The sequence below is a fragment of the Schistosoma haematobium genome, chromosome 6 (genome assembly GCF_000699445.3).
Source record: "Schistosoma haematobium chromosome 6, whole genome shotgun sequence".
Taxonomy (NCBI): Eukaryota; Metazoa; Platyhelminthes; class Trematoda; order Strigeidida; family Schistosomatidae; genus Schistosoma; species Schistosoma haematobium.
Window position 1 is genome coordinate 24176053 of NC_067201.1, and position 17114 is coordinate 24193166.

The window sequence follows — 17114 nt, forward strand, 5'->3', positions numbered from 1 at the left end:
ACGGTCCCGCCTTGCGAGATTGAAACCCAGTGCTTCCAGGTTTTCCATGGTGGTCTAGCTTCAATTAACTCACGATCTCAACTATTGAAATTATTCAATGTATTTGATTATCTTGTAAGCGGTTTCCATGGAAAATGTGGTAATACATTTTATACTACTTGCGAGTATTCAAATGTATAATTAGAAACATTACTAAGAAAAAAGTTTCATGGATAAAAGGAAGTATTTCCTGGAGTTCTGGTGAGAAACAGTGACCACAGAAGTTCAACCGGGTCTATTGTGAGATAGTAACTCACTGAAGACAATGGTGGACGGTGGCAAAATTTCGTGGTTTGGTTGAAGTTACACATTAACACCAGTGGATGCGGGCTCAGTGGTCCACGTGTTAAGCGTTCGTGGGCACGAGACCAGTAGGTCCTGGATCCGAATCTCTTGGGGTGGGATTGTGTATGCGCACTACTGAGAAGTCCGACACTAGGATGAAATAAATGTCCAGCGCTTCCATCCTTTCCATGTCGGTCTGGTATCAATTGACTCGTGATCTCAACTATCGAAAAAGATCATCATTGTCCCCATGAATTTTCAATTTTTACCGGAACTATTATGTAATCTTTTTCAACTAAGATGAATAGTGGCTAGCAGTGGAATCCAGGACGCGCGTTTCGTCCTTTTTTAAACTCGTCAGCTGGATGTACCTGCATCTGAGAGTTGATGTTCACTCTGGGACTCTGAATATATCTGTTAAATAATGCTATTATCAAACTTTTTCCTGATAGTAATAATCATGTCTAACATGGAATTCAATCAACCTCGATCGAATATATATCTATATATTTGCAAATCTATCATCATTCATACTCCTTTCTCGCAGTCGATATCGTTCCATGATATCTTCATGCCAGGTGTTGTCCATTCCGACTTTGGCGTCTAGGTTTCCCATCAGGATGGTAAGATCGTTTCTTGGAACTTTGGCTATGATGTATTCCAGCCTCTCGTAAAACTAGTCTCTATCATCGCTATTGCTATTACTGGTGGGTACAGAGCATTAAATAATATTCATTATATTTTCCTCCTTTGTTTTGAAGGGTGCTTTGATGATCCTAGATCCATGAGGTTCCCATTCTACAAGTGCTTTTTGTACTTTGGACAGCATCAAAGCAACTCCCTGAGTACATGAAACACTTTTCTCTTCATGATCAGAGTATAGCAGCATCTCTCCCGAATCCATCCTTTTCTATCCAGCTTAGGTGCAATAGGTTTCACTGATTCGGAACACTATCAGATTGTATCTCCTCATTTCCGTTGCTATTTGACTGGTTCTCCTAGTCTCTCACATAATCCGAACATTTCATGTACCTATAATAATTGCTCCTGTGGTTGTTAGAAGACGCATCGTCCATCGTGATTTCCAAAGAATCTCGGCTTTCATCATAAGGCGTCATAATTCTTCCTTGAACACGAAGGACAAAATTGAAATGATTAGATTTGTTTCATTGGGAGTAACAGACTTAATTAATTAATTAATTAATTAATTAATTAGGTAAACTAAAAATATCGACATAAATATCACACATCTCAAGTACACTTAAATTTATCAATGAGATATACTTTTTTTTCATGTTTACATTACATCAAATCTAACTTCTTATCATTAAAATCACTTACATAGAAACATAGAAACAATCATTTAACATGGTACCTAATCAACCATAACAACAACAACAACAACAAACTCATTACAAAGAAAACACTTGTATAGTAGACTTAATGAAACACACTAATTTATATTTACAATTTGTGACTGATAAGTTTACACATTCACATTCACACACATACACACGCACATTCACATGCACACATGCATATACATACAATATTGATATATCACACAAGTAAATTATTTTAATTTATATCCATATAAAACTTATTGTATCCATTATAGAAACATTTTTTGATTTATTTCAGTGTAATGAAAAATAGTATTTCCTCACCATCGAAAAAAAAAGAAAAAAACAACACACACCCACATACACACAAACAAACGGTATTGAACTGATTGTGGCGTTTTTTTTTATTTTTCTTGATTGAGATCATGAATCGAGTGATATTCGACCACAATGGAAAACAATAGTCTTGAGTGGTGTTGGTGTTTGACAAAATCTCAGCATGGATTTGAAAAGTTTGTTTGATTTTTGACAAGTTATGTCACCTATAGTAAAAGCGAGATATCCGTCTATTAATTAAGGGACGAGTATACTATAGGGCAGTTCGTTCTGTTTTACTTTAAGGCTACGAAATGTGGCCATTAAGAGTAGAAGACACTCGTAAGCTATTAGTATTTGACCACAGATGCCTTAGAAATATTGCTGGCGTCTGCTGGGATCACCGGGTAAGTAATAGTGGGGTTAGACGCAGTGTATTAGGGAATAATGGTAAATCAGTTGATGAAGTTGTGAATTTTCATTGACTGAGATGGTTGGGCCACGTGTTACGTATGTCCGAACACCGATTATCACGACGGACAATGCTGAATAGTGTTGGGAATGGTTGGAAGAACGTAAGGAGTGGCCAAACTAAGACGTGACATCAGTTCTTGAAGTCACTAACTTCTAGACTTAGCCATGTTTGTAGGTGCAGACTACTTGGTTGGAGATTCTAAGTGACATGTCTCAGAATCTATCACAATGGCGTCGGTGTATACACTCTCTGTCTTCCCTTAAACTAAGAGATTAAAATCGCTACATATCTTTCTTTCTACCAACTTATTCTTTTTCCTGTATTATATCCTTATTGCAATCTTTCTTTTATATATTACCGCCATTAAATTAACTACTTCTATGAATCCGGTGTTGATCTTGTTGTGCTAGTGAGGTATAGCACCTTGGGTCGATACATGTATGTGCCTGATCCTACTTTGTGGCTGACTGACTGACCATGGAAAACCTGGAAGCACTGGACGGCCGTTTCGTCCTATTGTAGGACTCCTGCTTGGCAATGTGCATCCAAGATCCAGCTTGCAGGATTCGAGCTCAGGGCCTTCAGTCTCGCGCGCGAAATCTTAGCCTGTAGACCATTGAGTCGGTGTTAATGTCTAACCTCAACCAACCTGAGAAATTAAGGATCTCAATCAAAAACTTTATAATTTCCACAACTCCATACTGATGATTACCATGTGCTCACTAGTGACTAGCTTCGTGAGGGAATTCATGGATTTCTAGTGAGTAGCCGTTACCAGTGGAGCTAATCTGTGTCGGGTAGAAACAGGTATCTACCTCATTACGAGAGAAGATATTCGCACAATTTCATGGATTGGTTGAGGTTAGACATTAACACCATCGGATGCCAACTCAGTGGTCCAGTAGGTTAAGCGTTCGCGCGCGAGACTGAAGGTCCTTGGTTCGTATTTCATAAGTGTGAGATTGTGGAGATTGTTAAGTTTTTTTCTGATTGAGATCATGAATCGATTGATATTACACCACCATGGAAAACCTGAAAGCACTGAACGGCCGTTTCGTATTAGTATCGTACTCTTCAACAGTGCGCATTCATCAACCTGCACTCAATGTTCGAAGGGAGAACCTTCGACCTCGCGTGCGAACGCTTTAACTCTAGACCTTTGAACCGGCATCTAATGATGTTAATGTCTAACTTCCATCGATCCATGAATAACTGCACAACCGTTCATCCATTGTCTGTGGTAGATACATGTCTCTACCCGACGCGGGAGACTGAAGATCCTGGGTTCAAATCCCGAGTGCACACCTTTGAGGAGTATCATGCTGTATCATGCCGTTCAGTATTTCATAAGTGTTGATAACTGGAATTTTATATAAATATAACTTGCAACCTCTTTTTTTCGCGCAAAAAACAATTTTAAATAAATACAAACTCAGTTATTTAATGAATAAGTGCGATACATTCAAATTATATTCAGTTTTTTTTAAATTGTATTTCGGTTATTGATTAATATTAGATACCGATTAATGAATGTTGAGTGAATGTGGCATATCAAGTTGTAATTTGTATTAAAATAGAGAATGATTAATGAATCTGAACTTAGCAACATGTACATAAAGCTGAAAATCCTATTTGATAATCTGATGAAACTATCATTTATGGATAACCTTGGAACGACGCCAAAGCGACCTTGAGAATGTCCACCAACATACAATTGATGGTTAGGGATAGGAATTAGATTTAAGGTTTTCATTATGAATTGACAACAGCTAAAATATCAAGACGCTATTTTATCGAATGGATGAATGAATTTCGCGCCAAAATCCAAAGTCTATTATCTTATCCCTGATTGGTTCGTCTAAAAATTCGAGTCACACCGATAATGTCTCAATATATACGAAATAGCTGAATGGGAAATTTTCAAAAATTGTCAAATTACTGATCGAGTGTTCTTAAATGAATTAATATTCAAAGCTAAATTCATTAAATATTCAATACTTTTATTATACTTTTAATAGTTGAGATCATGAGCCAATTGAAGCTAGATCGCTATGGAAAACTTGGAAGCACTAGACGGCCGTTTCGTTCTGTTGTATGACTCCTTCTTGACAGTGCGCATCCACGATCCCACATTGCGAAGTCCGAACATAGAACCTATCATTCTCGCCCGTGAGCGCTTAACCCCTAGGTCCCTGAGCCGGCATCCAACGATGTTAATAGCTAACTTTAACTAATCTACGGAATTGAACGACGCAATGAGTTTCTATCTCACAACAGACCTGGTTGAACTCCACTGGTCACTATAACAATTGTTACGTAATCAAAAGATTAAACTCTTTCTCTGAGATCTAATCATTCTGAGATGAATTCTCTGTAGGATTGTAGATGTACACTGACAAACAATTCTATGCTAAAACGAACCAACCATCCAATGTTTCAGAACTTTTAATTATTTTCTAACTTAGACCTGTTTATGGTTTTAATAACATTAATTTAGAATTCAATTATTCTAATTTACCGATTCATCGTGTATTACCAAGAAGATTGTAAGATGATGGAAGAGATTTGTAGATCAGATGGATGATTTTGATGAAGTTTTGTTCTCTGAGCTGGATGGTTTACTCGTAGAGCTTTCACTGTTCTACTGAACGAATATCATAAGCACAAACTGAAGTTTGTTGTTCAGAAGAATGATAAAAGCTCCATGACCAAACCATCTAGCTCAGAGAAGAAAACTCCATCAAAACCAAGAGGACTGTCTTAAACATATGAATTCAGACTACTGGATTCATTTCAGTGTACAATAATGAACTGGTAGTACTTAAGATCTTTATAGTACATTGTTCAATATAATAGATGATATTACTTTAATATGGAAATTATTTCTTATACTGTATAAACTCTAATTAAACCATTTTACTAAATAGTAAACCAAAAATAAAACTGATACATAAATGTTCATTCGTGTCTGAAGTGGGAACATCGAGTTAGAGATGCAGGTACATTCAGCTGACGAGTCCCAAATAGGACGAAACGCGCATCAAACTACAATAAACTGCTAGCCTCTATCCATCTTCACTTATAAAGCTTGTGACTTAAGGCAATATCGAAAACAGTTCACACAGGATGCACATATGCCAATAAGAGATAGATTGATCATTTGAAGTCCTAAATAACAATGAGAAGATACAAGTAAACAATACTAAGTGAATTTAAACTTCACTCTGTTGCACAAGCAAGTGGCTATTAGGACTCAGTAGGTAAGTGAATAACGCAATGGCGTAGTGAACATCAACTCTGAGATGCAGGTACATCTAACTGACGAGCCCCGAGTAGGAAGAAACGCGCATCTTGTATTCCACTGCTAGCCACTATCCATCTTCGCTTACAAAGCTTGTGACTTAAGGCAATAACGAGGCAATTCTCACAGTATGCACATATGCTAATAAGAAACTGATCAATTGCCATCCTAAACATCGATGGGAAGATTCAAGTACACAACAATACCAAGTAAGTCATCATTAATATTACCATACTAAGTTACCAAATGATTAAAACTAGATCTGTAAATCATTTGATGCTAATTCAACGATCTAAAAGTTGATCCATTTCATTCTATTTGGTAATCACTAACTAGATATATATGAATCCTAGAGGTTATGTACACTTTGTGACTCGAACCTAGTACTTTTCTTTTCAAACTTCATCATGTTATTCACTTAGCTAGTGATTCCAAGCGGAGGAAGTGGATAGAACACATATTAAATAAAGCATCCGATTGACTCACAGCACAAGCCCTCATCACTTGAAATCCTTAATGTCAAAGGAGAAGAGGAAGATTAAAGAACACATTACACCGAGAAATGAAGACAGATATGAGAAGAATGAACAACATTTGTATAGAACTAGAAAGGAAAACTCAAAACAGAATAGGTTGAAGAATGCTGGTCGATGGCCTATGCTCCTTCATCGGGAATAACAGGTGTAAGTAAGTAGTTATTCCAAGTCGTATGAAATTTAGGATACAATTACATCCATTTGACAAATCTTAAATAGAATTAAAAAACCACACATAACAGATTTCATTCTTAATTATTATTCATCACTCTTCATAACATCAACTTACCTGTTGCTTTATCTTCACATATAAGACATAACATACCAGATTTAAGTATATTTTGATTTCGACCTTTTACATCTTCATCAGCATCATCATCATCATTATCATCAGAAATAGATAATTTTGTTTGTGATTTCATACGATTATTATTTGAATGTCGAATAGTATGTTTTGTTGTTGCTTTCAAAGGATCATTACTACTATGATTATTGTTAGAAGTAGTAGGTGTAATAGTAGTATCAATTCTGTTATTAACATCTTCAATATCTTGTTGTTGTTGTTGTTGTATTGGATGATTAGGATGTAATGTGAATAAATCAATGGATTCATGATGATGTTGATATTGTGAATCATTTAAATAATATTGATAATAACTATAACTTGATGAAGATGATAAGTTAGGTTGATGAATATAAGAATTGATAGAATAATCTGTATTATGTAGAGTGACAACAACTCCAGTTGTTACTGCTACAGCAGATGCAGCAGCAGCAGCAGCCGCCGCCGCTGCTGCCACAGCTGCTGCAGTAGCAGTAGCAGTTGCTGAAACATTAGTTACATTATGATTAAAAGATAATTCACTATCATTGATATCTTCTATATATGATGTTGTATTATTAGTAGTAGTCATTGAAGATGTATCATTGATTGGAAATAGATGTTCATCTGTATCTATTGTATAATGTATATAAGGTTGTTGTAATTGATTATTACAAGATGAATGATGTCTTTGTTGAGAAGGATCAAGATGATTATGTTCATAATGATGATGAAGATGATGATGGTGATCATGATGATGAAGATTACGATAATAATCATTATTATTATGAATGTAATTATTTTGTTGACTTGTATGATAAATAGGATCTTTAATTGATGGAAATGTTACATAATTTGTAACATAATGAATTGATTCAGTATTATTGATTGTTTTTTCATTATGATCCATTATAACAATGACAAACTGTTATTTTATATTCTAAGTTTCATAAGAGATAAAGATGGACATGTATACATATTAAAGATGAATGATCTGATAGATAGGAATCAACAAAGTACTTAGCAGAAAGCCTTCATAAGTCAGCTGAAGCTAGACCATCATTGAAAACCTGGAAACACTAGACGACCGTTTTGTCCCAGTAAGGGACTCTTCAGCAGTGCGCTTCCACGATCCCGCCTCGAGAGATTCGAATTCAGGACCTATCAGTCTTAAAAGAGAGCGCTTAAACACTAGACCATTGAACCGACATTCAATGATGTTAATCTCTTACCTCAAATAATCTACGAAATTGAGTGACACATCCATCATTGTCTTCAGTGAGTTATTATCTCATAACAGACCCGGTTGAACTCCACCGGTCACTGCTTCTCACTAGAACTCCAGGAAATATCTCCTGGAGATAGTCACTAGTGAGCATACGATGATTATTATCAGAATGGGTTTTGTTGAGGTTAAAGTAATTTTAACAGTTGAGATTATGAGTCGATTGGAGCTAGACCACTATGGAAAACCTCGAAGCACTGGACATCCATTTCGTCCTAGTATGTGACTCCTCGACAGCGCGATCCCACGATCTCACCTCGCGAAATCCGAACCCAAGACCTATCGGTCTCGTACGCGAGCACCTAACCATTAGACCACCTAGCAGGCATCCAACGATGTTAATCTCTTACTTTAACTAATCCTTGAAATTACGCCATCGTCCACCGATTCATATATTCAACTATTTAAATTACTATAATACCCATAAAATCCCTCCTGATAATAATCATCATATGCCCACTAGTGACTGGCTTCAAGAGGTATTTCCTGAAGTTCTAGTGAGAATCGATTGATGAATTCATAGGTTACATATAATTGAGAGGGTATCATTTTGAAAAGAGACTTATCTGATTTGGAAAGTTTGTGTAGATGAATTAAGTCCATATTGTGAATTGAATATAAATTGAAATGTTTCTAAAATATATACTAAATGATATACTTTCTCGATTATTATGAAGTTATGGAGATCATTAAATCTTATTGAAATCACTAACCACTGAAATGATAGAAGTATTAGATAGACGTTTCATCGTAGTGTTGAACTTCTTAAAAGTAGGGATCGACACGTGTACATCCAGGAATTGAATTCGAATCACTTTTGTTTCTAAAACAAAAGCTTAATCTTTAAACCACTGGACCGCAATCAAATGCTCGCTCTGTATAGTTTAGTAAATTAACCCTAGGTTATAAATATCAAGCAAGAGCAGTATATTTACAACTGAAGGACATCTGTAACTCAAAACAACTGTCAACCAACACCAAAGTCAGGATTTTCAATACACATGTCAAGACAGCTCTACTCTATGCGGCGGAAACTTGGACAACTACGAAATCTTTCACCCAGAAGATACAAGTGTTTATTAACAGTTGTCTACGCAAGATACTTGGGACTGGTTGGCCAGACACTATGAGCAACAACCTATTATGGAAGAGGACAAACTAGATCCAAGCGGAGGAAGAAATCAGGAAGAAGCGCTGGAAGTGGATAAGACACATATTGAGGAAAGCACCGAACTGCATCACAAGACAAGCCTTCACACGGAATCCTCAAGGCCAAAGGAAAACAGGAAGACCAAAGAACACATTACGCCGGGAGATGGAGATAGACATGGGAAAAATGAACAAGAATTGGATGGAACTAGAAAGGAAGACCCAGGACAGAGTGATTTGGAGAATGCTGATCGGTGGCCTTTGCTCCTTCATTAGGAGTAACAGGCGTAAGTAAGTAAGTATAAATATCAATACTAAGGTTAGACTTGATAGTTTCAAATAAATTGAACATTGGATAGAATGTTAATAATAAATATATTTTTTGTTATATATGAATTCAACTGTTAAAATTGCTACAACCTCCATAAATCCTTCATTCTGATGATTATCATATACTCACGAGTGACTAGTTTTAAGATGAATTTCCTAGAGTTCTAATGAGAAACAGTGATCAGTAGTATTCAATCCATGTCAGATGTAAGACAGTTATCCACGTCAGACAATAGATGAAATCTTGCGCCAAATCATGAATCGATTAAAGTTAGACATTAATACTATCGGATACAAATTCACTAGTGTAGAGCTTAAGTGTTTACCATGCGAGCTCGAAGACATTGGGTTCAATGCCAATGTCTGGAATCATGGATGCTCATTACTAGAACAAAACAGTGATCGAGTACTTTTAGATCTTAATTATTGATTTATCTTAGATCGACTCATTGAATTCAATGGGTTACATTAAAGGAATCATTAGATGAACATAAAAGTAATAAAAAAATTCGATTAAAGGTCAAAATCACTATTACATAATAATTGGGTAGATCAACATTATTGTAAATAAGAATAATAAAGAAATAATCGATAATCTATCATTGAATGAATTAAACACTGAATGATAAATGTTTGTACATATTGAATTATGATCGCATACATTTTGGATGTAACTTTAAATAGAAAGAATGGACGATAAAATATCGTTGAAATCATGAGTTTTAATTGAAGCTAGACCATCATGGAAAATCTGGAACCATAGGATGGTCGTTTCATCTTATTGTAGAACTTTTCCTTGACAGTGCATATCCACGATCCTACTTCACGAGACTCGAACCCACCACCTATCAGTCTCATGCGCGAGTGCTTAATCACGAGATCAGTATCCAACGGTGTTAATGTCTGATAATAGAAAGTGTATATCTTTGGAATCTAGAACAAGTCTTCGATTTATATAGGACTTGTCGGTTAGGTGTATCTGTATCACAGTGTTTATGAATCACATTGAGATCTTAGGTGTTTACATTTCATTTTAAAACTTCAACTTATTAGATTTCAGTGTTAGTCACGCTCTAGTTTGTAATCATATGACAATATCTACTAGACAAACTGATGGAAATGTGGATATTTACTTCCCTTTACTTATGCTTGTTACTCTCAGTGAAGTATAGGTTACCGACCAGTATTCTCCAATTCACCAGATCCTGGGGTTTCTTTTCTAGTTTTAACCATTTGTTTTTCATTGTTCTCATATCTTTCCTCAGTTCACAGTGTAATGTAACATCAGCAATGGGAAAATACAAAAATCTTGCAGATGTTATTAACAGATAAAGAAATTTTTGTTACTATACAATACTCTTATAATCCGTTTTTTTATTGACTCCTGATAATCATTATTTTGTTTAATGGATATAAATCTTATTTGCAAAGGTTTTATACTTTCCCATTTGTTGATCTTAACATTTGACTCAATGATTAACTGTGAAGAATGTTGTCTCTTAATATGATAGGTAATGAGATTGTGTCTCGATGTGAATATCAACAGCGAGATGTAGATGAATTCAATAGATGAATTCCACACCTAGTGATTATTCATTTTCGATAACATTTTTTGACTTAACCGCAATATTGAAGGTGTCTGTTTAAGATGTAATTTGACCAGTAGTGACTAATCAATTGCAGTTCTCGAGATTAATAACTGAAATATACGAATTCTTAAAAAAATATCATCGGAGGGTGGTGGCGGTGGCGGGGGGGGGTACTCAGTTCTACGCAAAGTATAACCTATCACGTCTGTATATCGGTTCTATTTGCCAGTATAATATTTGTTACATCTAAGGAGATGTTAAGAAATCTTTAACTTTAAGACTATTCATAGGGTGAATCATTATCTTCATTATGTAATTATCAGATAATTGGCTCTTTATACTCTTTACTACTATTTAATTATCAGAAGGGGTTTTTTGTACGGTGTACGGTGACGTAATTTCGTGGATTGGTTAGAGTTAGACATTAAAACGGTTAGATGTTGGCTCAGTGGTCTTGTGCGAGACTGATAGGTCGTGGGTCCGAATCTCTCAAGGCGGGATCGTGGATGCTCACTGCTAAGGAGTTCCATACTAGGATAAAACAACCATCTAATACTTCCAAGTCTTCAATAGTACTCTAATATTAATCAGTTCATGAATTCAACCATTAAAACTTACTATAATCTCTACACCTCCCCCGCTTTTCTGACTTGATGAAAGATAAAAATAAAGTTAATTTATTCAAATAAATTTCTATATAATCATCGTATAAACGATACCGAGTTCGAATCCCATAGTGAATATCAGCTCTGCGATGTAGTTACCTCCAGTTGATGAGTCCAACATAGGATGAAACGCGCATCAAACTGTACTCCATTACTAACCACTATCCATCTTTGCTTACATTGTATAAACAGTTAAAATTCATTGAATGAATAGATAAGTAAATATTGGATAGTGATTCATAGTTACTACCATGTTGTCATGTAAAAACCTTGAAAATGTATCAATATGTAGATTTATATACATACAATAAGACAAAATATTGTACATACTGTATTTATCAATATGTTAAATGTTATAACGTTACAAGTCTGTTCTATGAGTTGAATTCTAGGCGACCTGTTTGAATATCTGGGCTACTTGTTTCTATCATCTGGGTATTTCAACAAGTTATCTGTTTTCATACATCATTATACCCATTAGTCTCATAACCTATTCAGAAGCGTTTATAAAACGTTTACGACATCTCGCTGTGTAAGTTACAGAAGGACCCAATCAAAGATATCATGGTTACTGGCAAATATACATTGAAAAGAATAATTGTAGTCATATGTGTTATGAGCTACTTAAATCCACAATAAGTAGTATATAGTGATAGTCAGGAATAGAATGTAATTTAAAAGAAGATCAAGAAGGAAAGAACACAAACAGAAAGTAATTGATATGAAAATGCAGGGATAATGAAATCTGAGTCATTCAGTCAGTAACAACGTAGAACTTCGTACTTACGTACATCAGTTCGAGTTGCCACACCACCTTAGCACAGAGATTCAGTTATCGATTCAAATCCCGTGGTGGTAGAGGTAGCAAGAGTATAAGCAGTAACAGGGAAGATTAGGGTTTGGAGATGTTATTTAAAGAGTATAATACAGTGAAATAAATTTGGAAAGATGAAAAAAAGGACATGAAGAATTCAGAAGATTAGAATTTGAGAGAACACAAAGAGTGGATGCACCTACGCCATTGCAAACGATTTTGAGCCATGTCATTCAGGGTCTCTAACCATCGGTTGATATCATCTCGTGGTCCCCAACCAGGTAGTCTACACCTACCAACATGACTCAGTCCACTTGTCAGTGACTTCATGGACTTGTGCCATGTTTTGGTCTGGCCGCCTCTAGCTTTCTTCCAACCTACTCCTATACCACTGAACATTGCACGTCGAGGCAGTCGGTGGTTGAGCATACGTAACACATGTCCCAGCCATCTCAACTGATGAAGTTTCACTACTTCATCAATTGATTTTCCATCCTTACCTAGTACCCGCTTTTAACAACTGTGTTACTTACTCGATGGTCCCATGATATACGAGCAATGTTTCGAAGACACCTATGATCGAATACTAGTAACCTACGAATATCCTCTACTCTTACCAGCCATGTTTCACTGCCATAAAGTAGGATGGTGGATTGATATTTTGCAAATTAACTATATACTGTAGATTCACTTGGTATTGTTGTTTACTTGTATCTTCCCATTGTTGTTTTAGAACTGGAACGAATCACTCTGTAAATAGTATATGTGCATCCTGTGCGGATTGCCTCGATATTGTCTTCATTCACAAGCATTATAAATAAAGATCGATGGTGAAAGAGTCAATAGAGATGAGGAACTTAGTGCTTTAGAGAAAATTTAGGGTTGCTGATATGGTAAAATGAGAAGAACAAATCGAATAAATCTATTTGATAGACACATTTCTAGTTTTAGTAGTTGAGATCATGAGTCAATTGATGTCGGACCACCATTTCAACTCCTCAGGAGTGCTCATACACGATCGCAACCGAAGATATTCGAACCCAGGACTTATTGGCCTTGTGCCCAAGAACGCTTAACCACAAGACCACTAAGCCAACATCCAACCGTGTTAATGTCTTACTTCAACTAATCTGCGAAATTGAACTACCTTCCACCATTGTCCACAGTGAGTTACTATCTCACAACAATTCTGGTTGAACTCCACTGGTCACTGTTTCTCACTAGAACTCCAGGAAATACCTCTTGAAGCCAGTCAGTCAGTCACTAGTGTGCATATGATGATTATAATCAGAGAGGTTTTTTGTGCATACACACTTCTGTTTATTCTATATGCATAGTGAAGGTCTCAATCATTAAGGAGAATATAAAACCGCATTACCGTTGATTAGTTTCTATTTATCTTAAAGTTGACTATGAATGATAAGCCAATCCTTATAGTTTGAACACTGTTAATGGTGTTCAGCGATTGACCTTCTTGTCAATTCACTGTTACATATTTTCAACCAAGCAGGATATTTTTCTAAAACCATCCTGGATATAGAAAGATTTGAATGAGTGTGTGTCAATTCTCTGTTTTTGTGTTCTTTCCATTGTGTTAAAACCTCTGCCAAATATGTTGGACAAATCAGAATTGTATATATAGCCCTTCTATCCCACACAAACGAAGAAATACAGGTCAAAATAACTACTGTAGCGGAAGCCTCTGCATCAGCAGGCCTCAACACGTACAAACGAAATGGCAAGATCATCAAATACCACACAGAGAATACCAACTCAATCCCACTTGATGGGGACATAGAGGCAAGGATCGACAAAATAAGGGCCTCATTCCTACAATTGAAGAACATAAGGAGCTCAAAACAACTGTCTGCCAACCAATATCGAAGTCACAATTTTCAATACGAACGTCAACACAGTTCTATTCTACGGAGTTGAAACTTCGAGAGCTACCACAACCATAATAAAAGAAGTACACGTCTTTATAAACAAGTGAGTACACAGGATACTGAATTTCTGTTGACCGGATTATTTTAGCAACAGCCTACTGTAGAAGGGAACAAACCAACTTCCTGCCGAAAAGGAAATTAGGAAAAAACGATGCGAAAATCATCAAACTGCATCAAAAGACAAGCGCTAACTCAGAATCCTGAAAGGAAACGGAAAAGAAGAAGACCAAAGAACACATTGCGTTTAGAATTGGACGAAGACATCATGAAAATGAATTACAACTCGAAAGGGTTGTCCAGAAAATATTTGGATGGAAAATGGTGGTGGATGGCCTATGCTCTTACACAAAGGGTGACAAGCGTACCATGATAGCAACTATAATCCTCCATCAATTGCCTCCAACTTCATTATTCCTTCATTATCATAACAATTACTCATTGTTCCTGTTCTCTTCGATTCGATTTTCCCAACCTCCTACTTTTAGTCATTCCAATTCTGATTGATGTTATATACTACTTATGTCAACATAAGTAACATACACCACACAAGTTCGTTGAGAATTCAATCGAAAAAGAACTAATTGAAAATCAGATCAATATTAGAGTTCCTTGGATTAGCAGAGATGGAGTTTGGTTAAAAGTGAAATCGAGGACGCACGTTTCATCCTACTCGTGACTTGTCAGTCGAATGTATATGCATCTGAGTTGATGTTCACTTTGGGACTCGAACCCTGTACCATTCACTTCAAACGCCATCGCGTTTTTCACTTCACAATACGTACAGTATGGACATATACTAATAAGATATAGAAAGGGGAAAATTCAAGTAAACAATACCAAGGTTTAGTTTCAATGAACTACTTTTGAAATGTACAATCAATGCTCCTTTAGTCTTTGATAATACACATGATAGACAAAATGATAGAATAGCAATAGGTTCACTTCTATATTCTATGTTTGCTGATTTTGTTTTCTTCCGAAACTAGAAAACGGTCATCTCAAGGAGGTCATTGATAATTTACTTACTTACTTACTTACGCCTGTTACTCCCAATGGAGCATAGGCCGCCGACCAGCATTCTCCAACCCACTCTGTCCTGGTCATTGATAAGCTAGGATTTTATTACTGTTATATTGATGATACTTTCATTATTATTAACAAAGAACTGGAGTTTATTCATAATATGCTAATCTAAATGGGTTACCCACAAGGTTTTCCGAACTAAAGCGTTTATATAATGAACAGAAATGTGATGAAGTCGATGGTTATTCAGAAAACTCTAGTGATCTACTATGTGATTGATTCAACCAATCAAGAAGAAGTTTAATACCTTTGACCTCTATCTGCTACTATTTAGCTGAATTATGATGATCCTTAAACAAAAGGATGAGTTAACTGATTTCTTAACAGCCTTATGAATCTAGAATTTCAGTTGATCTTGTGGAGAAAGCTATTTTGGTATAACAACCAGATAAATTAGCCGACGAGTTAGTGTACATCTCCATTCGTGATTGGAAAAGAGAATGACAAAACAATACGCAGCTCCATTCCATTACACTTAGTCCATAGAGGTTATATGGTAGACAGAAACAAATGATTCTAAGTAATTTAACTTGTGTGAAGGATAAGCATTGTGATTTACACTTGATATCAGCTAAAATGTCAAAATGCTATTTAGCCAAATGGATCAATGAATTTCGCACCGAAATCCAAGACCTGTTATCGTAAATCTGATCGGTTCGTCCGTAAATTATAGTCAATCAAATCGTATTATATCGGCGACCTTAAGGGATTACGAGGGTGCCCTATAGATAGCCAATCAGAATGCATCTCCTATGTGAGAGCTCTAAAGTTTGGTAAAAATGATAACATTGCGGAAAATTTTAAGGTTTACTATCATTATTGGACTTGCCGTACCTCAGGGAGTTGTACTCATGATTGTGATGCGCATTCTCACGAACAACAGTTAAATAACCCTCAGTAAATTTACAATAGATGAAAGCCGGACAATGAGTGCTCAGAAGGGTTTTTTGTGAACATTATAGTAATTTTAATAATTGAGATCATAAGTCAATTGAAGCTAGACAGTCGTTTCAATCTATTGTAGGACTCCTCAGCAGTGCGTATCCACGATCTCGCATCGCAAGATCCAAACCCAGAACCTATCAGTCTCGCCCACGAACATTTAAATTCTAGACCACTGAGTTGACATACAGTGTGTTAATTTCCAACTTCAATTAATCTACGAAATTGAGTGACACATCGATCATTGTCTTCAGTGAGTTGCCATCTCACAATAGACTCGGATGAACGCCACTGGACACTGTTTCTCACTAGAACTCCAGGATATATCTCTTGAATATGATCACTAGTGGACATACGAAGTTCATCATCAGAAAGTGTTTTGTGGATATTATAGTACTTTTAATAGTTGAGATCATGATTCAATCCTTTTTTCACTTATTTTTCTTCACTACTTCATCTCAAACTGACGCTTTACTTTCTGATTATTGAATAATCCTTATTACGTAATCCTCCAGGCCTTTTACCCTTACTATTCTTCTTATAACTAGTATACCTATCATTACACTATCAATTCGTACCTATCACTTATTATTTATATTCATGTTATCTATTCCACTGTTATCACTGACTTATAAACTACCTTGATTGATTGATTGATTGTGCCTATTACTCTAAAGAGTAAAGCCTGATGAGAA

At 36.0% G+C, this 17114-nt stretch overlaps 1 protein-coding gene across 1 annotated transcript in view; it reads right to left on the reverse strand.

The window, feature by feature from the left end:
- Positions 1-17114, reverse strand: part of HNF4G (Hepatocyte nuclear factor 4-gamma) — a 41901-nt gene that overhangs the window by 20012 nt on the left and 4775 nt on the right. Inside the window, exon 4 of the mRNA XM_051217202.1 lies at positions 6584-17104. Coding sequence (XP_051065851.1) covers positions 6584-7526 — 943 coding nt within the window. The 5' untranslated portion in view covers positions 7527-17104. The remainder of the gene's footprint in view (positions 1-6583; positions 17105-17114) is intronic.